The following is a 15,572-nucleotide window of genomic DNA, read 5'->3' on the forward strand; positions in this document are numbered from 1 at the left end:
GCCATGATTCCTGACCAATGGGAGCTGCAGTGACAGGTGAGGGACATGTGTGGATGGAGTTCCCAGTACTTCCCACGAGGGCAGGGGGACAGCAGCATGCAGAGCTGCACTCCTGCTACCTCTCCGTCCCACCAGGGATGGCCAAAACACAAGGGCTTTGGTAGCTGCAGTCCAGGGCCCTGGGCTAAGGGGCCCTCACAAAAGGTCGGTAATTTTGGCAGCCTGGAGACTTTTTTGCATGGCCCTCCTTAGCCCTGGGCTGCAACGCCTAACACCCCCGCATGAATCCAGTCCCACTTCTGGGAATTACTCAGTGTCTCCTACCGGGAAGCAGCAGGGTGAGGCAAGCCAGCAGAAGAGGGCAGAGCAACCTGGTCTCGTCACCTCCTTCCAGCTGATAAATACCAGGTCCCAGGGCAGTTCCCAGCACAGCCAGGGAGCAACTGCAGACAGAGGAAGGATGAAGTCTTTGGTGATCCCACTAGCCGGGCTCTTGCTCTTGTACCTCGCCCCTGGGGGGCTGTGCCGTGGCTGTGGTGAGTCAAATGGCCTGTGCCACGTACCCCTCTCCTGGGTGGTGTAGCTTCTGGGTGGCAGTGGGAAGGGCGAGAACCCAGAGAGGGGTGGACCCTTTGCAGGTGTTGTTAATCCTTCCTCTGCCAAACTCCTCAAGTGCATGGGGAAACTGAGGCATGGGGCAGTGGTGATTCAGTGGAGGGGTTAACCCTGGAGTCTGGACTCTCCCTCCCAGAGCCTGCTCCAGGGGATAGAGTTCCCCTCCCGCTTCCTTTTCCCCACCGCAGCTCGGTAGCATGAGACAGACCCGTACTGATAGCATCCCTGAGGGGTGGAGGCGATGAAGGTCAGAACCCCATCGAGTCCCATCCCAGGTTAGCTCATGGCGATTTTAAAAGATCCCACCCCCAGCTGCGAAGCCCCACTGCACAGCCTGTTTCTCTGGGACCGTGCAGAATATCTACATGCACCCCCCCCCACCCAGCACACGGATAAATGCAAAGTAGCTGATGGCTTAAAAGGGAGGCCATTGGTCCAGCATTAAACTGTGTGGTGCTCTTTTTCAGAGGTTTGCTCCCTAGCTGGGATGGGGATACAACCGGAGGGGGGGACCCTCCCTTTCTTAAAAATACCCCTTCCTGCTCCCTCGTACTGCGTGACTTTGTGTGCCCAGGCCACGGCAGTTCCCCAAAGTACTGAAATGTTCAATAGTCCGGGACACCTTGTGGCTTTGGGCAACAGAGTTAAGCCTGCCTGACAGGATGGATATGTACATGGATACACATCCTACCTAGCTCTCATCTCACCCCCCTGTACCTCCCATCCACACTGGAATGTTTAGCAGAGCGACTCCCACTGCACCGACACTGCTAGCGTCTTTCCCCATCATACGCACCAGCTACACCCGCCCGCCCTGCCGCCCACAGTGACGGAGTGTGGCTGTCACCCAAACAGAGTGACGCCCTGGAAACTGGTCCATCTGGTCCAGCTGGGGATTCAGGAGGAGTTTCCCTTCTCTGCACCTCGTCAGTGGTTGGACTACATTAGCTTTGTTTCCCCAGCCATCTAGGCCACGGCAGCCTCTCACTTCCTACCTCTCCTACCGCTCATCCCCAGGCTGGGAAATGTCACACATGGCACTCAGGAAAAGGGGGAGGGGAAGAGAGAGCGGGGATCAAGGATGCAGCTGTTACGGGGCCAGGACACAGGTGACCAGCAGCACGGGACCATGCCAGCCTGGGGCACTAGAGACGTGGTCCAGCATAGGGACTGTAGTCACACCCCATTTAGCCAGGTGTAAACAGCCTGGGCAGAGCCTCTCAGGCTAGCGACAATGCCAGAGAAGGATGGGGGTAGGGAGCTGGGTCTCTAGTCCAAGCCTGAATGTCCACACTGCTATGTTTGCTCCCACCCCAACCCCCATGTGCTGTGCAGATCTGCCCTGTGTCTCTTTGTGTCTCTGTTTCCCCATCTGGGCAACATAGACAACAAAACTGCCCTGCCTCATTAGGGTCTTGTTAAGCACAGTGGTGGAGCCATCTAAAATTCAGCATGGGGATGGGGTGGAGGCACATCTGGCACGCTTGGGGCAGGGATGAATATTTTTCCCGTTACATGAGGATTTTCTATATTTTAAAAAAATGTTCCTGTCCTGCCTGAAGCTAAAATGGCAAGAATCTCAAATGTGCCTGAACCAGGAAGGGAAAAATCCCAGAAAACAAAACCCACAGGATGAGTTAATCAACTTATTTCCTCTGGATCACTTCAAAATGCTTCAACTTCACACTCTCCCCTCTTTTCTTTCTGGGTAAATTTACTAAAATTTCTCAATTCTACTCAAAAGAGAAAAACTTTCCAGTTTGGACGCTTTTTAACCACAAATTTTTCACGGCAGGAGTTTCTTCCCACCCAACACTGCTTCCTCCTTAGTTCATTTTTCGGTGAAAAACATTCAGTTGAAAAATTCCTAACCAGGTTTACTCTTGTTTCTAAACAACCAGTGGCTGGATGACCTAGCAATATAGGGATCTGCTCTAGCTCCCAAATCACTGCTCCTTGGCCTTTAGCTCAAGCAGTAGCAAGCCACAGATCCAGAGGTCCTGGGTTCAAAGCCAGTAACCTCCTGACCAAAGGGCCATCACCCAGTTCCTCTCTGGGGCTATGTCTACACTGGTGTGATCTTGTGCCAGAGATATGCAAACGAGGCTAAGTGTGGAATATCACTGAGCCTCATTTGCATATCTAATGAGCCGCCATTTTGTGGAAGAGGCTCTTGCACTAGAAGGAGCTGTCTACACTGCCCCTTCTTGCGCAAGAAAAGCCCTCTTGTACAACACTGTTATTCCTGAAAATAATCAGCATAGCGGCATTGCACAAGAGGGTTTTTCTTGCGCAAGAAGGGGCAGTGTAGACAGCTCCTTCTGGCGCAAGTGCCTCTTCTGCAAAAATGGCGGCTCATTAGATATGCAAATGAGGCTCGGCGATATTCCACGCTTAGCCTGGGTTTGCGTCTGCCTCTTGTTCTCCCCTTGCACTGCTGGGCCCCCACCACATTCCTGGTAGGATCTCTGGGTCTTCCTTGAGCCCCAAAGGGACTGGGGTTCCTGTAGTCAGAGACTCACCCCTTCCAAGGTATAATTGGAGCTTGTCACCGTCTCTCTCTCCACACAGGTGTTCTGACCCCTTGCCACTCAGCCAATATCACTGTCACCTACACGGCTGTCGATGGCGTGAGCCAAACCTTCAGAGACTCCATCCGTGTCACCGTGCCCAAGAACTCCTTCTTCTTCAATGTGATGGAGGCCGCTCGGGATAAAAACCCCAGCAAATTCAAGTATGTGCCCAGCACAGAGAGCAGGCTAGATGGCTGTATGGGGCTCCTAGACACATGGAAACAAATGGAGGTCTCCCACGGGAGGAGGGCGGGGAGTGACCCTGCTACCCTCACCCTGAATGGCTCCTACAGCAGGTTAAACTACCAGGGGCTGAAGAGGGAGAATCAAGGCTGGTTCCTCTGCATCACTCAGCTAGACGACGTCTCCATGGGATGGCAAAATTGGAGCTGAGGGCAGGGCCCAGATCGGCTACTTCTCAGTGTCCCCTCCCCCCAATGGCCTGGGGGGTTCAGTCTCACTGAGTCCTGGGCTGCACGTCCGTGCGGTGTGGGGACAGAGTCGCCCACTTTCTAAATGCACAAAACCAAACACTCCTGCCCTGCCCCGTCCTTGAGGTGCTGCCCCTGCTCGCTCCATCCCCCTCCCTCCATCCCTCACACTCCCCCACCCTCACTCACTTTCACCAGACAGGGGGTTGCCGTGTGGGAGGGGATGTGGTCTCGTTCTGGGGGGGGTGGGCTCTGGAGTGGGGCAGAGGATGAGGTGTTTGAGGTACAGGAAGGGGCTCTAGGTGAGAGGTTGGGGTTCGGTGTGAAGGAGGGGGTGTGGGCTCCAGCTAGGATTGTGGGCTCTGGGGTGGGGTTGGGGAACAGGAGTTTGGGGAACAGAAGGGGACTTCGGGCTGGAGCAGGGGGTTGGGCTGTGGGAGGGGATGTGATCTCTTTCTGGGGGGGTGGGCTCCGGAGTGGGGCCAGAGATGAGGTGTTTGAGGTACAGAGGGGGCTCCAGGCTGGGGTGAAGGATGTGGAGAGCGGGAGGGGGTGAGGCGCAGGGCTGTGGGTTCTGGGGTGGGGCCGGGGATGAGGTGTTTGAGGTGCAGAGGGGGCTCCAGGCTGGGGTGAAGGCTGTGGAGAGTGGGAGGGGGTTGGGTACAGGGCTGTGGGTTCTGGGGTGGGGCAGGGAAGCAAGAGGGATTCTGGGGTGGAGCAGGTGGTTGGGAGGCTGGAGGGAGTTTAAAGTCCCAGGCCTTAGCCCCAGCCCCCAGCTGAGCCATCAACCAAACGTTCAATGGCCCGGTGAGCAGGGCCAACCAGAGCCGCCAGGGTCCCTTTCTCAGCAGGCGTGCCCGTCGAAAATGATGCCTGGCAACCCTCATGGGGTGGGGGGGAAGCTGAGTCAGTGGTAACCAGGGCCTCTCTCTCTGTCTCCCTCTAGCTTCACGTACACACTGAGCGTGTGGGGCGCATACATCACCTCCGTGCAGGGCCTGCAGGCCAATAACGCCCAGCGCACCTACTGGCAGCTCCTGAGCAACAACGTCCCGCTGAAACTAGGTGGGACGGCTGGCAGAGAACAGGGCGCATGTGATGGAGGAGGGGTCGTGGGGGTGGGGAGGTGGGAAAGAAAGGGGGGGTGAGAGGTGCCAGGGAACGAGGGGTTGAGAACTGGGACACAGACTGACCCAAGGTGGGGTTGTCATGGCGCTGGGTGGCCGGGGCTGAGGGGTCACTTACCCTTTTGCCTCCCTTCCCTCTCCTCTCGTTCCAGGCGCTGGGTGCTACGCCGTCTCCCGCGGTGAGAGGCTGGAGGTCAGGCTGTCCAAGTACTAAGCTCCGGCGCGCCGGCCGGTCTGCTCAGGAAAGTGCCGCTTGTCCCGGCCTTTCCCCTGCATGGATGCCGGGTTCAGCAGCCCCTTGCTCCCATGAGTGGGAATCTCCTGCTTGGGGGGGCCAGCTCTGGGGAAGGCTGGGGCTTCTATCACGTCCCTGTGGCTGTTTCCCAAATGCTGCCTGTGTCTGTCCCTCAGGCCTAAAATAAAGCCCTTGCATGGACCCCGGCAAGTCTGACTTTCTCCCCGCGGCCGCTAAGGGGGGCTCCTGGGGAGGGATCAAGGAGGGGTTAGTGACAGCTGAAGGGCTGATCCCACCCTCCTGGCCTGGGGCGATGCGGGGCCCGGAGTTGACCTAGGAGCTGGCCAGAGGAGGGTTGACTTGAAGCTGGTTGGAGAGTTATTGGAGGCAGAGAAACTAGGAATGCAGGTAAAGGGGCCCCGGCCTGCACCCTGCATCTGAAAAACAGCAGCATGGCTGGTCAGCGCCGGAGCAATGCCACCCCACCCCCACCCCATAGCTCACCTGGAGCCCCCCTTCACTCTATGGGGCTGGCCAGTGGGGCACTGGGCTCACCGTGGAGTCACCATCCCAGGCCTGGAATTGCTCTGGCCCTAGCTGTAGCACGGTTAGCGGCAGGTCCTTGGGGGAGCGCTGCTGCTGGGAACAGAGGCTAATGGTGCTAAGAGCCCAGCTAACAATTCCTTCTTTCTGCACCCCCCGCTGCAGCGCTGCCTCGGCTCCGTGCCTCCCCCACCCTGTGCCAGGCTGGGTCCAAGCCCCGCTCCCCCAGTGGCTGATCTGCATGGGAGGGGGAGGACTTTCCTACAGCTGCCAACCTGGGCACAGACGTTTAGCCCTAGCAGGGGAGTGGGCCCAGCCTTTAGTGCCAAGGAACCCACATTTGAATCCCCTCAGGTCAGCAACAAGAACCAATGGCGTCTTCTGCTTCTGGGTTCAGGTGGGAGGCATCTCAGCTGGCCCTGAAAACTGCCCTGGGCCTGCAGAGAAAGGATATCCAGTGAGCCCTGCAGAAAAAAAACAGAGGTGATAGAGGCCCCAGGATCATGGACCAGGGTTAAAGGAGGCTGTCATGCTGTAGGTCAGGCCATGTGCTTCCCTTCCCATGGAGACACAGCGAGCCGGAAAGTATCCCTACAAAGCGAGTATACCCACAAAGAGTAGGAATCAATGGTTAGTTTACAAAGTGGAGAGAGGTCCCCCAAAGGCCTGTCCTGGGACCCATCCTACTCAATTTGGCTGTGTCTAGACTGGCCAGTTTTTCCAGAAAATCAGCCGCTTTTCTGGAAAAACTTGCCAGCTGTCTACACAGGCCGCTTGAATTTCTGGAAAAGCACTGATGATCTCCTGTAAGATTGTCAGTACTTTTCCGGAAATACTATGCTGCTCCCGTTTGGGCAAAAGTCTTTTTCTGAAAGACTTTTGCGCAAAAGGGCCAGTGTAGACAGCACAGTACTGTTTTCCACAAAAAAGCCCTGATCGCGAAAATGGCAATCGGGGCTTTTTTGCGGAAAACCGCGTCTAGATTGGCCACGGACGCTTTTCCGCAAAAAGTGCTTTTGCGGAAAAGCATCCTGCCAATCTAGACGTGCTTTTCCGAAAATGCTTTTAACGGAAAACTTTTCCATTAAAAGCATTTTCGGAAAATCATGCCAGTGTAGACGGAGCCTTTATGTATAAATCATCTAGAGAAAGGGGTAAACAGGGAGGTGGCAACATTTGCAGATGACACCAAACTGCTCAAGATAGTTAAGACCAAAGCAGACACAGAAGAGCTTTAAAAACTAAGTGATTGGGCAACAAAATGGGAAATGAAATTTAATGCTGAGAAATGTAAAGTAATGCACATTGAAAAAAATAATCCTGACTATACATACAATATGACAGGGACTAATTTAGCTACAACTACTCAAGAGAGCGATCTTGGAGTCATTGTGGATAGTTCTCTGCAAACATCCACTCAGTGTGCAGCTGCAATCAAAAAAGCAAAACAGAATGTTAGGAATCATTTAAAAAGGGATAGAGAATAAGGCAGAGAATATCTTATTACCTCTATATAAAACCATGATACGCCCACATCTTGAATACTGCAAACAGATGTGGTCTCCTCATCTCAAAAAAGATATTTTGGCATTGGAGAAGGTTCAGAAAAGGGCAACAAAAATGATGAGGGGTTTGGCACGGGTCCCATATGAAAAGAGATTAGAAAAATTTGGACTTTTCATCTTAGAAAAGAGGAGACTAAGGGGGGATATGATAGAGGTCTGTAAAATCATGAGTGGTGTGGAAAAATGAATAAGGAAAAGTTATTTATTTATTTGTACAATATAAGAACTAGGGGTCACCAAATGAAATTAATAGGCAGCAGGTTTAAAACAAACATAAGGAAGTTTTTCTTCACTCACTGCATAGTCAATCTGTGGAACTCCTTGCCAGAGGATGTGGTGAAGGCTAGGACTTGAACAGGATTCAAAAAAGAGCTAGACAGATTCATAGCTGTTAGGTCCATCAGTGGTTATTAACCAGTATTGGTAGGAATGGTATCTCTAGCCTCTGTTTCTCTGGAAATGGATGACAGGGGAGGGATCATGTGAGGATTACCTCTTGCGTTACCTCCCTCAGCTACTGTGGGAAGACACACTGGGCTAGATGGACCTTTGGTCTTACTCAGTATAGCTGTTCTTATGAGTACATGGCCAGCTCTGGGTACTACTAGAATCATAGAATCATAGAACTGGAAGAGACCTCAGAAGGTCATCAAGTCCAGCCCCCTGCTCTAGGCAGGACCAATCCCAACTAAATCAACCCGGCCAGGGCTTTGTCAAGCCGAGACTTAAACACCTCTAGGGATAGAGACTCCACTACTTCCCTAGGTAACTCATTCCAGTGCTTCACCACCCTCCTAGTGAAATAGTTTTTCCTAATATCCAACCTGGACCTCTCCCACCACAACTTGAGACCATTGCTCCTTGTTCTGCCATCTGTCACTACTGAGAACAGCCTCTCTCCATCCTCTTTGGAACCTCCCTTCAGGAAGTTGAAGGCTGCTATCAAATCCGCCCTCACTCTTCGCTTCTGCAGACTAAACAGACCCAAGTCCCTCAGCCTCTCCTCATAAGTCATATGCTCCAGCCCCCTAATCATTTTGGTTGCCCTCCGCTGGACCCTCTCCAATGCGTCCATATCCTTTTTGTAGTGGGGGGCCCAGAACTGGACACAATACTCCAGATGCGGCCTCGCCAAAGCCGAATAAAGGGGAATGATGACATCTCTGGATCTGCTGGCAATACTAGTCCCAGCTCTAAGTCTGTAACTTCCTGCCTTAGATTAGCCCATGCACCACCTCCTCCTTCGAACGCAACAGGAGTTACCCAAGCGATTTCCCCAGCCAGCATCCACAGATCTGCTTCTGCACTTGTGTTGCACCAGCCCACCAGCTGGATCTGCAGCACGGAGCCCTGCAGAGCCCTGGCAGTGCCCCCTGGTTTGGCTGCAGCCAGGACGTGGGGTGCTGTGGGTTCCCCATCAGATACCACAACACCTTCCTCCCTGGGGGCTTCCCTGCACCCAAGGGCTTGCTCTGAGACATCCCCTATGAGTCCTCTCCTGCAGGGGACAGGCTGTATGCAGACTCAGGGAGACCCTCACGGCAGTGAGTCTGTGCACTGCCCAGCAGTGCAGTGAGTGAATGCAGAGACCTGGCGTCCCTGGGGGGAAAGAGGAGCTCAGGGGGGCTGAGGATTGAAACCAGGCCATGCTCATCAGAAGGGAGACTGACCCCCGTCTGCATACCCAGCCCCCACTGGCTGGACACCAAGAATCATGGGGATTTGGGGCAATGGTGGAGTGGCCACAAGCCTGCTAAGCGGCTGAAGATCCTTTTTTCAGGAGCAGTTCAGATCCAAGAGCTGCCCAGCTTTTGACTTGACACTCAGCCTTGTTGTAACAGACTGAGCTATCAGGGGATAGTCCAGCCTGAGGAGTATCTGTGCCAGCTCCTGCCCTGAAACTGGGGTGCCCTCCGCGCTGCTGTAGCTTCCAACCCGGACTGCCCACAAACACGTCTTTGGCTACGTCTACACAGTGGAGCACTTTCGCATCTTAAGAGCAAGCCCGTTATATCGAAATATAACAGGCTTGCTAGTCCGACGTCCCTGTAAACCTCATCACATGAGGGTTAAGGGATGTTTTGGAATAGCACCTTATTTGGCGCTGTGTAGACCGTGCCAAACTTCGAAATAAGATATTTTGAAACCACATCAAAATAAGCCCCCCCGCAAAAGATGCCCACCTAGCAGGTAAGGGCCCATCCGCTTTGCTGAGAGCTAGCTAAGGTGTCAGCTTGCCCTTTGTTTTTCAGGAACTGCTTTGGCCACGCCCCAGACTTTTGTGGGAAGCCTAGTTTTAGTCATGATATCAGCTTGTGTAACTGTCCCTTCTCTCACACCCCTCCCTTCCTCTCCCTGCTCTCACATCCCTTTCGCCTCTAAAATCCTGCTCCGTGCACTTTGCCATGGTAATACTGCAGCACCACAAGGCATGCCTTGTGCAGACATGATCACTGTACAGCGCAGGACGTGGACAGAGGAAATAGTCTGCCACCCCCACCCAGACCTCGTAAACCAGCCCATACTCAGCAGCACAGCCCAGAACTCCTGACTCCTAGGCCATAAGCAACACTCAGTGGGGCAGCCCGCCAATGCCAAGGCCCCCCTCAGTGGGAAGATGAACAAGTCCAGGCACTGGGCAAAGACTCTGTTCCTTGAAGCAGGCTGGGGCAGGTCAGCCGCTAGCACTGCCTGGAGGATGCTCGCTCACCTGGGGTAGAAGCAGTCGATAGGGAGGGAGAAGGCGCTGGTGCGGCTCACGCCCCCCATGGCAGAGGGCCTGGAGCAGAGGACGTTTCTGTAGTAGATGGTGCCAGGGAGGAGCAGAGCAAACAGAGCCAAGGGTCAGTATCACCCACGGCTACTCAGCCTGCACCTGCTCCATCCACCCAGCAGTGTGGGAGCCCGACCAGCCAGAGCCCATGAAGATAGCAGCTGGGACCAGCCAGCAGGGGGCCTACACCATCAGTGAGACACCTCAGAGCACCAGGTCTCACCCCCACAACCCTCTAGCCCTGCCACTCGTGGAGGCGAGGAGTAACGAGACTCCAGAGCATGGGCGCTGGAACTAGGGCTGCCGTTGCTCAAAGTGGTTTCCATTATATAAAGGACTAGAAGACTTACCCGGCATTGCCGGGGTCCAGAGCCAGCCCAGGGTGGGGTAGGGGGGTGCACCTGCTGACTTCTCACCAGGGCTGGCCCAGGGCAGCAGGGGCCGCGGGGCATGGTGTGCAGCTGCTCCTAGGGGCAGTGGTGGCCATGCTGCCGGCCAGTGGCTGCTCTCTGGGGCTGGGGCACTCGCTGCCCCCCTGTGGTCATTCATGAGTGTAACTGTCCCTGCTATCACACCCCTCCCTTCCTGTTTGATGCAAAACAATCCCATTCCAGGCGCATCCCATTGTCGTGGTGCAACCAAACGCCGGCCGCGCTTTCAGCAAGGATAAGAGGGAGCTGCCTACCAAATGTGGTGGCTTTAGCACATACCCATTTAGGAGGAGTTCCTGGACAAACAAACTCACAGACGGATGGACAGACAGACACACAGACTCTCTCAATTATATAGCAGATTTACAGTTTGGGCACAATGGCTCACAGCATCCCCCCACTAGAAAAATAGTTCCAGCACCTCTGCTCCAGCGAGAGGGGAATGGGTCCATCTCTGCTGTAGCATCCTTAGCTCTTCTCGGTACAACGGCAGGGCTTGAACCTAGCTCCAGGACCAGGCACTGTTACCACAAGAGCTAGAGGAATCCATCGCCTAGCTAGGAGCTCAAGCAGATGCCGGACTCCATGGATCACCTACTAGAGGGGATATGCCATGTAATGGTACCTTCCACCTCAGTGTCTTATCTCCTGTGAGCACTAATAGTGAAGCCCCTAGACACCCCCCAGGAAGGCAGTAGGTCATTCCCCACTGGAGACACTGGGAAGGGGCTTTCCTCTGTCTGTTTGGAGACACCCATAGGAGAGCCCCTTCCTCAGGTGGCACAGCAAGTACGTGGGGAGCCGGGAGTAGAAAGCAAAGCTCCCAATGCCTCCCCATAAGCCTGTAACTTCCCACCTTAGACCAGCTCAAGCATCCACCTCCTGTGTCCATCTGAGCAAGGCGAGCATTACTGAAGCAATTTCACAAACCAACGTGCACAGATCTGCTTCTGCATTTTAGCTGCACCCACCCAGAGCCGTACTGCTGCACAGGGAGGCCGTTTGAGTTTCGGCGCCACTTTTATTGTGATTTCAGGGACTGCTTCAGCTCCTGAAAACTCTAGGCATCTTTGCAGGTAATAACTTAGGGTATGTCTATACTTGGTCCCTAGTCCGAACTAGGGATGCAAATGTAGCATGCCGAAATTGCTAATGAAGCGCGGGATTTAAATATCCCGCGCTTGATTAGCATATTCGCATCCAGTCACCATTTTAAAAAGCTGGTAGCCCAAATTAACTCACGGCGTGTAGACACAGTATTCGGATAGAAAACCCTTCCCTTGGATTAATTGTTACTCCTCGTGCAATGAGGAGTAACAGTTAATTCGAGGGAAGGATTTTCTATTGAAATACCGCGTCTACATGCGGCGAGTTAATTCAGGCTACTGGCTTCTTAAAATGGCGACCGGACGCGAATATGCTAATCAAGCGCAGGATATTTAAATCCCACATTTCATTAGCAACTTTGGTATGCTACATTTGCATCCCTAGTTTGGGCTAGGGACCAAGTGTAGACAACCCTTAGAAATCAGCGAAAAGGAGCACTGTATCTAATTCCTGTGTGACAAAGGACAATTAAAGAGATGTTCGACTCCCTCCGCTCTAACATGTCTCTCGGTTTGTGTCAAGTCACACCGGTTAGATTTAAAATTGTAATATATAATCTTACTTTTAGGGTAACTCTTTAGTAGAGCAACTGAAATACTTGTAGAAAAATCAAGATGATTTTAACACTTGTTTGCAGTTTGTCAAGATTGGAATAGATCGCTGAACTTTGGAAACATCTTAGTAGGGCAAAACCTGGTGAATTTATACTGCCTCTCCTGGAGACTGAAGGGGGTGTTATTTCACTACAAATAATAGAATCACAGAATCATAAAATACTCCACCCGGAAGGGAATTTGAGAAGTAATCAAGTCCAGTCCCCTGCCCTCCTGGCAGGACCAAGCACTGTCTAGAGCAGGCTACTCAACTTGGGAAGCCCCGGGGGCCACAACGATACTCACAGCACATGCCGAGGGCTGCAACTTAAGTGCGGTTGCATAGACATGCTAATAAATATGCAAATAGCTTCTTTCACACTGACGAGAGGGGCATCTGGCATTGGCCACTGTCTGCAGAGCTGGATGGACCTTTGGTCTGACCCAGTATGGCCATTCTTATGAGCAAAATAAAGACTCAAGCTAAACTTAATACACTAAAGGAACTAGTAACATGCAAGATCTCACTGTAAACGTGGTTCTAATAATCTTCACATTCCAGACACCCTTCCAGCCTGGGCCTAATTTCTTCCCCCATCTCGGTCTTTAGTTTCCAGCCGTTATTGTGGTGGGGTGGCTGGGGAGAACATCCCACCAGGATTACTTAATCCCCTACCCTTAAACAGGGTTTGCACCAAGGAGAATTCTTTGTTCCCCAGTTTGACCCCCTCCCAACTTGTCATGGAAAATGACAGAATTTAAGATGGGTTCCAGTGTCAGGTGACATGGTCAGTTGGATGGCTGCAGCCATTCTTCACCAGCTGACCTACCTGTTCCTGGGAAGGTTAAGTTCTTACATTGTTCATTGTCTATTGCGGATGGGCCCCCGGCACTGCTGCCTCTTTCATTGTTCTACCTCAAGTGTCAGCTGTGGGTGCAACTGGAATCAGCAAGTATGAAATTACAGAGATGCAGGCCATAAGGATGCAATTGATGCAAGCATATGGCATGATCATAGTCAGAAAATCATAAATTAATTTCCAGGGATATTACAGGAGCCATCTTACAACAAGCTTATGAGTTCTGACAGTCATATCATAAACATCTGTATTAAGTATAAAGAACACCCTGTCCCATTCAGAATGGGGCCACATATCTACCGCAGGAAACTTCTCTATACCACTGCTATCTCTTCCCCTGGTTTCGGCCCCTTATCACTTATGCTCCCAAATTTTCCCTTTCTCTGGATGTGATCTTGGCTCAGAGCACTTTCCCCGGAGTTCCTTGTGTTATCATAGAATCACAGAATACCAGAACAGGAAAGGACCTCAAGAGTCATCGAGTCCAGTCCCCTGCCCTCTTAGGAGGACCCAGTACCACCTAGACCATCCCTGACAGACATTTATCTAACCTGCTCTTAAATCTCTCCAGAGATGGAGATTCCACAACCTCCCTAGGCAACTTATTCCGGTGTTTAAGCACCCTGGCAAGTAGGACATTTTTTCTAATGTCCAACCTAAACCTCCCTTGCTGCAATTGAAGCCCGTTGCTTCTTATCCTATCTTCAAAAGCCAAGGGGAACATTTTTTCTTCCTCCTCCTTGTGACACCCACTTAGATACTTGAAAACTGCTATCATGTCCCTTCTCAGACCCTCTCAGTCTCCTCCTTTCCAAACTAAACAAGCCCAATGCTTTCAGCCTTCCTTCATAGGTCATGTTCTCTAGACTTTAATCATTCTTGTTGCTCTTCCCTGGACTTTCTCCAATTTCTCTACATCTTTCTTGAAATGTGGTTCCCAGAACTGGACACAATTCTCCAATTGAGGCCTAATCAGTGCATAGTAGAGTAGAAGAATGACTTCTTGTATCTTGCTCACAACACATGCATCCCGGAATCATGTTTGCTTTTTTTTGCAACAGCATCACACTGTTGACTCATATTTAGCTTGTGGTCCACTATGACCCCTAGATCCCTTTCTGCTACAGCCGCTTCCCATTCTGCATGTGTGAAACTGATTGTTCCTTCCTAAGTTGAGCACTTTGCATTTGTCCTTTTTAAACTTCATCCTATTTACCTCAGACCATTTCTCCAGTTTGTCCAGATCATTTTGAATTATGACCCTATCCTCCAAAGCGGTTGCAACCCCTCTCAGCTTTGTATCATCCGCACACTTAATAAGCGTGCTCTTGATGCCAATATCTAAATTGTTGATGAAGATATTGAACAGAACTGGGCCTAAAAGAGACCCCTGTGGAACCCCACTTGCTATGCCCTTCGAGCAGGATTGAGAACTGTTAATAACTACTCTCTGATAACGGTTATCTAGCTAGTTATGCATCCACCTTATAGTAGACCCGTGTAAGTTGTATTTACCTAGCTTATTGATAAGAAGATCATGCGAGACCGTACCAAATGCCTTACTAAAGTCTAGGTCAGTGGTCACCAACTAGTAGTTTGGGATCTACCAGTAGATCTCGGAGCTTCTGACAGGTGATCCTGACTGATTTGGCCAGGAAGCTCTCAGTTGTTGGCACTTCGGTTGCCCCTCCTCCCACTCTCATGCTGCTCCTGTCCTCTGCCTTGAAGCTGCCCCCTGGGAATTTCCTTCTGGCTGTGCAGGATGTAGGAGGGAGAAGGGGGGGCACTGATGTCAGGGTGTCCCTCCTCCCTCCACTTCTGTACTCTGTCTCCACAGAGAGAAGGGGATGGAGGGAACTTGGCAATGCAAATCTGTCGCTCACACGTGGCGTGTGTCTCTGTCCTTCTCACAAATCCACACTGTCCTTCACTCGTCTCCCGACCCAACAAACACGTGAGGGGTTGTTGTTACTTCTTTTACTGCTTGCCAAGTGGGTTATTTTTGGTGTTTGGCTGGTCTGTGCATTTCATCGTTTTCATTTCTTTCTTATCCTTAAACATAATTCTTTGAGTAGTGGGTTCTAAAATATCTAACCTGTTGTGGCTGAGTAATTATCCCCATGGTCACTGCTGCTCCTGGACATGGCTGGCACGTCCCTGCAGCCCCTGAGAAAGACAGAGCAGGGGGTTTCCACAGGCTGTCCTTGCCTGCAGACACCGCTCCTGCAGCTCCCATTGCTCAATAACGGGGAACTGTAGCTAGTAGAAGCAGTGGGTTCAGTGCCTGTAGATGAGGGGAAGCACATGATCAGCTGCTTTCAGGAGTGGAGTAGGGCCAGGGAAGGAGTAAGCCTGCCTTAATCCCACTGCTCCACCACCTGGAAGCCATCTCTTTTGAATGGTGCCCAGCCAGAGCCTGATCCCTGAACCTCTGTCTCAGCCCTGAGCCCCTTCCCGCACTCAACCTCCTGCCCCAGATGTGCATCTTCCTGCACCCAAACTCCTTCCCAGAGCTTGCACCCTGAACCCCGCCTGGGCCCCGATCCCCCACCCTGGTCTAGCCTGGATCCCCTTCCGCACTCCAAACCTCTTGACCGAAGACCAGAGCCTGCACCCCAATCCTCTACCCCAGCCTGGTAAAAATGAGTGAGAAAGGGGGAAGAGAGAGGGATGGAGTGATCAGGGGGAGGCCTCAGAGAAGAGGTGGAGCAGGGTCAGT

At 52.3% G+C, this 15,572-nt stretch overlaps 1 protein-coding gene across 1 annotated transcript; it reads left to right on the forward strand.

Annotated features, from left to right (window-relative positions):
• Positions 1–382: 382 nt before the first annotated feature.
• Positions 383–5,182, forward strand: LOC112546555 (transcobalamin-1-like). Its single transcript, XM_075928495.2, has 4 exons — positions 383–536; positions 3,187–3,349; positions 4,566–4,684; positions 4,899–5,182. The coding sequence occupies exons 1-4, from the start codon at positions 461–463 to the stop codon at positions 4,958–4,960; spliced, it is 420 nt and encodes a 139-aa protein (XP_075784610.2). The 5' UTR covers positions 383–460; the 3' UTR covers positions 4,961–5,182.
• Positions 5,183–15,572: the final 10,390 nt, after the last annotated feature.

Source organism: Pelodiscus sinensis, chromosome 5 (genome assembly GCF_052426305.1).
Source record: "Pelodiscus sinensis isolate ZL-2025 chromosome 5, ASM5242630v1, whole genome shotgun sequence".
Classification (NCBI taxonomy): domain Eukaryota; kingdom Metazoa; phylum Chordata; order Testudines; family Trionychidae; genus Pelodiscus; species Pelodiscus sinensis.

Bases quoted from the DNA above. Each gene is read 5' to 3' on its own strand.
- LOC112546555 (XM_075928495.2), top strand. From the start codon at position 461: ATGAAGTCTTTGGTGATCCCACTAGCCGGGCTCTTGCTCTTGTACCTC. The intron at 3,350-4,565 runs GTATGTGCCCAG...GTCTCCCTCTAG, and splicing joins AAAAACCCCAGCAAATTCAA to CTTCACGTACACACTGAGCG. The intron at 4,685-4,898 runs GTGGGACGGCTG...CTCTCGTTCCAG, and splicing joins CAACGTCCCGCTGAAACTAG to GCGCTGGGTGCTACGCCGTC.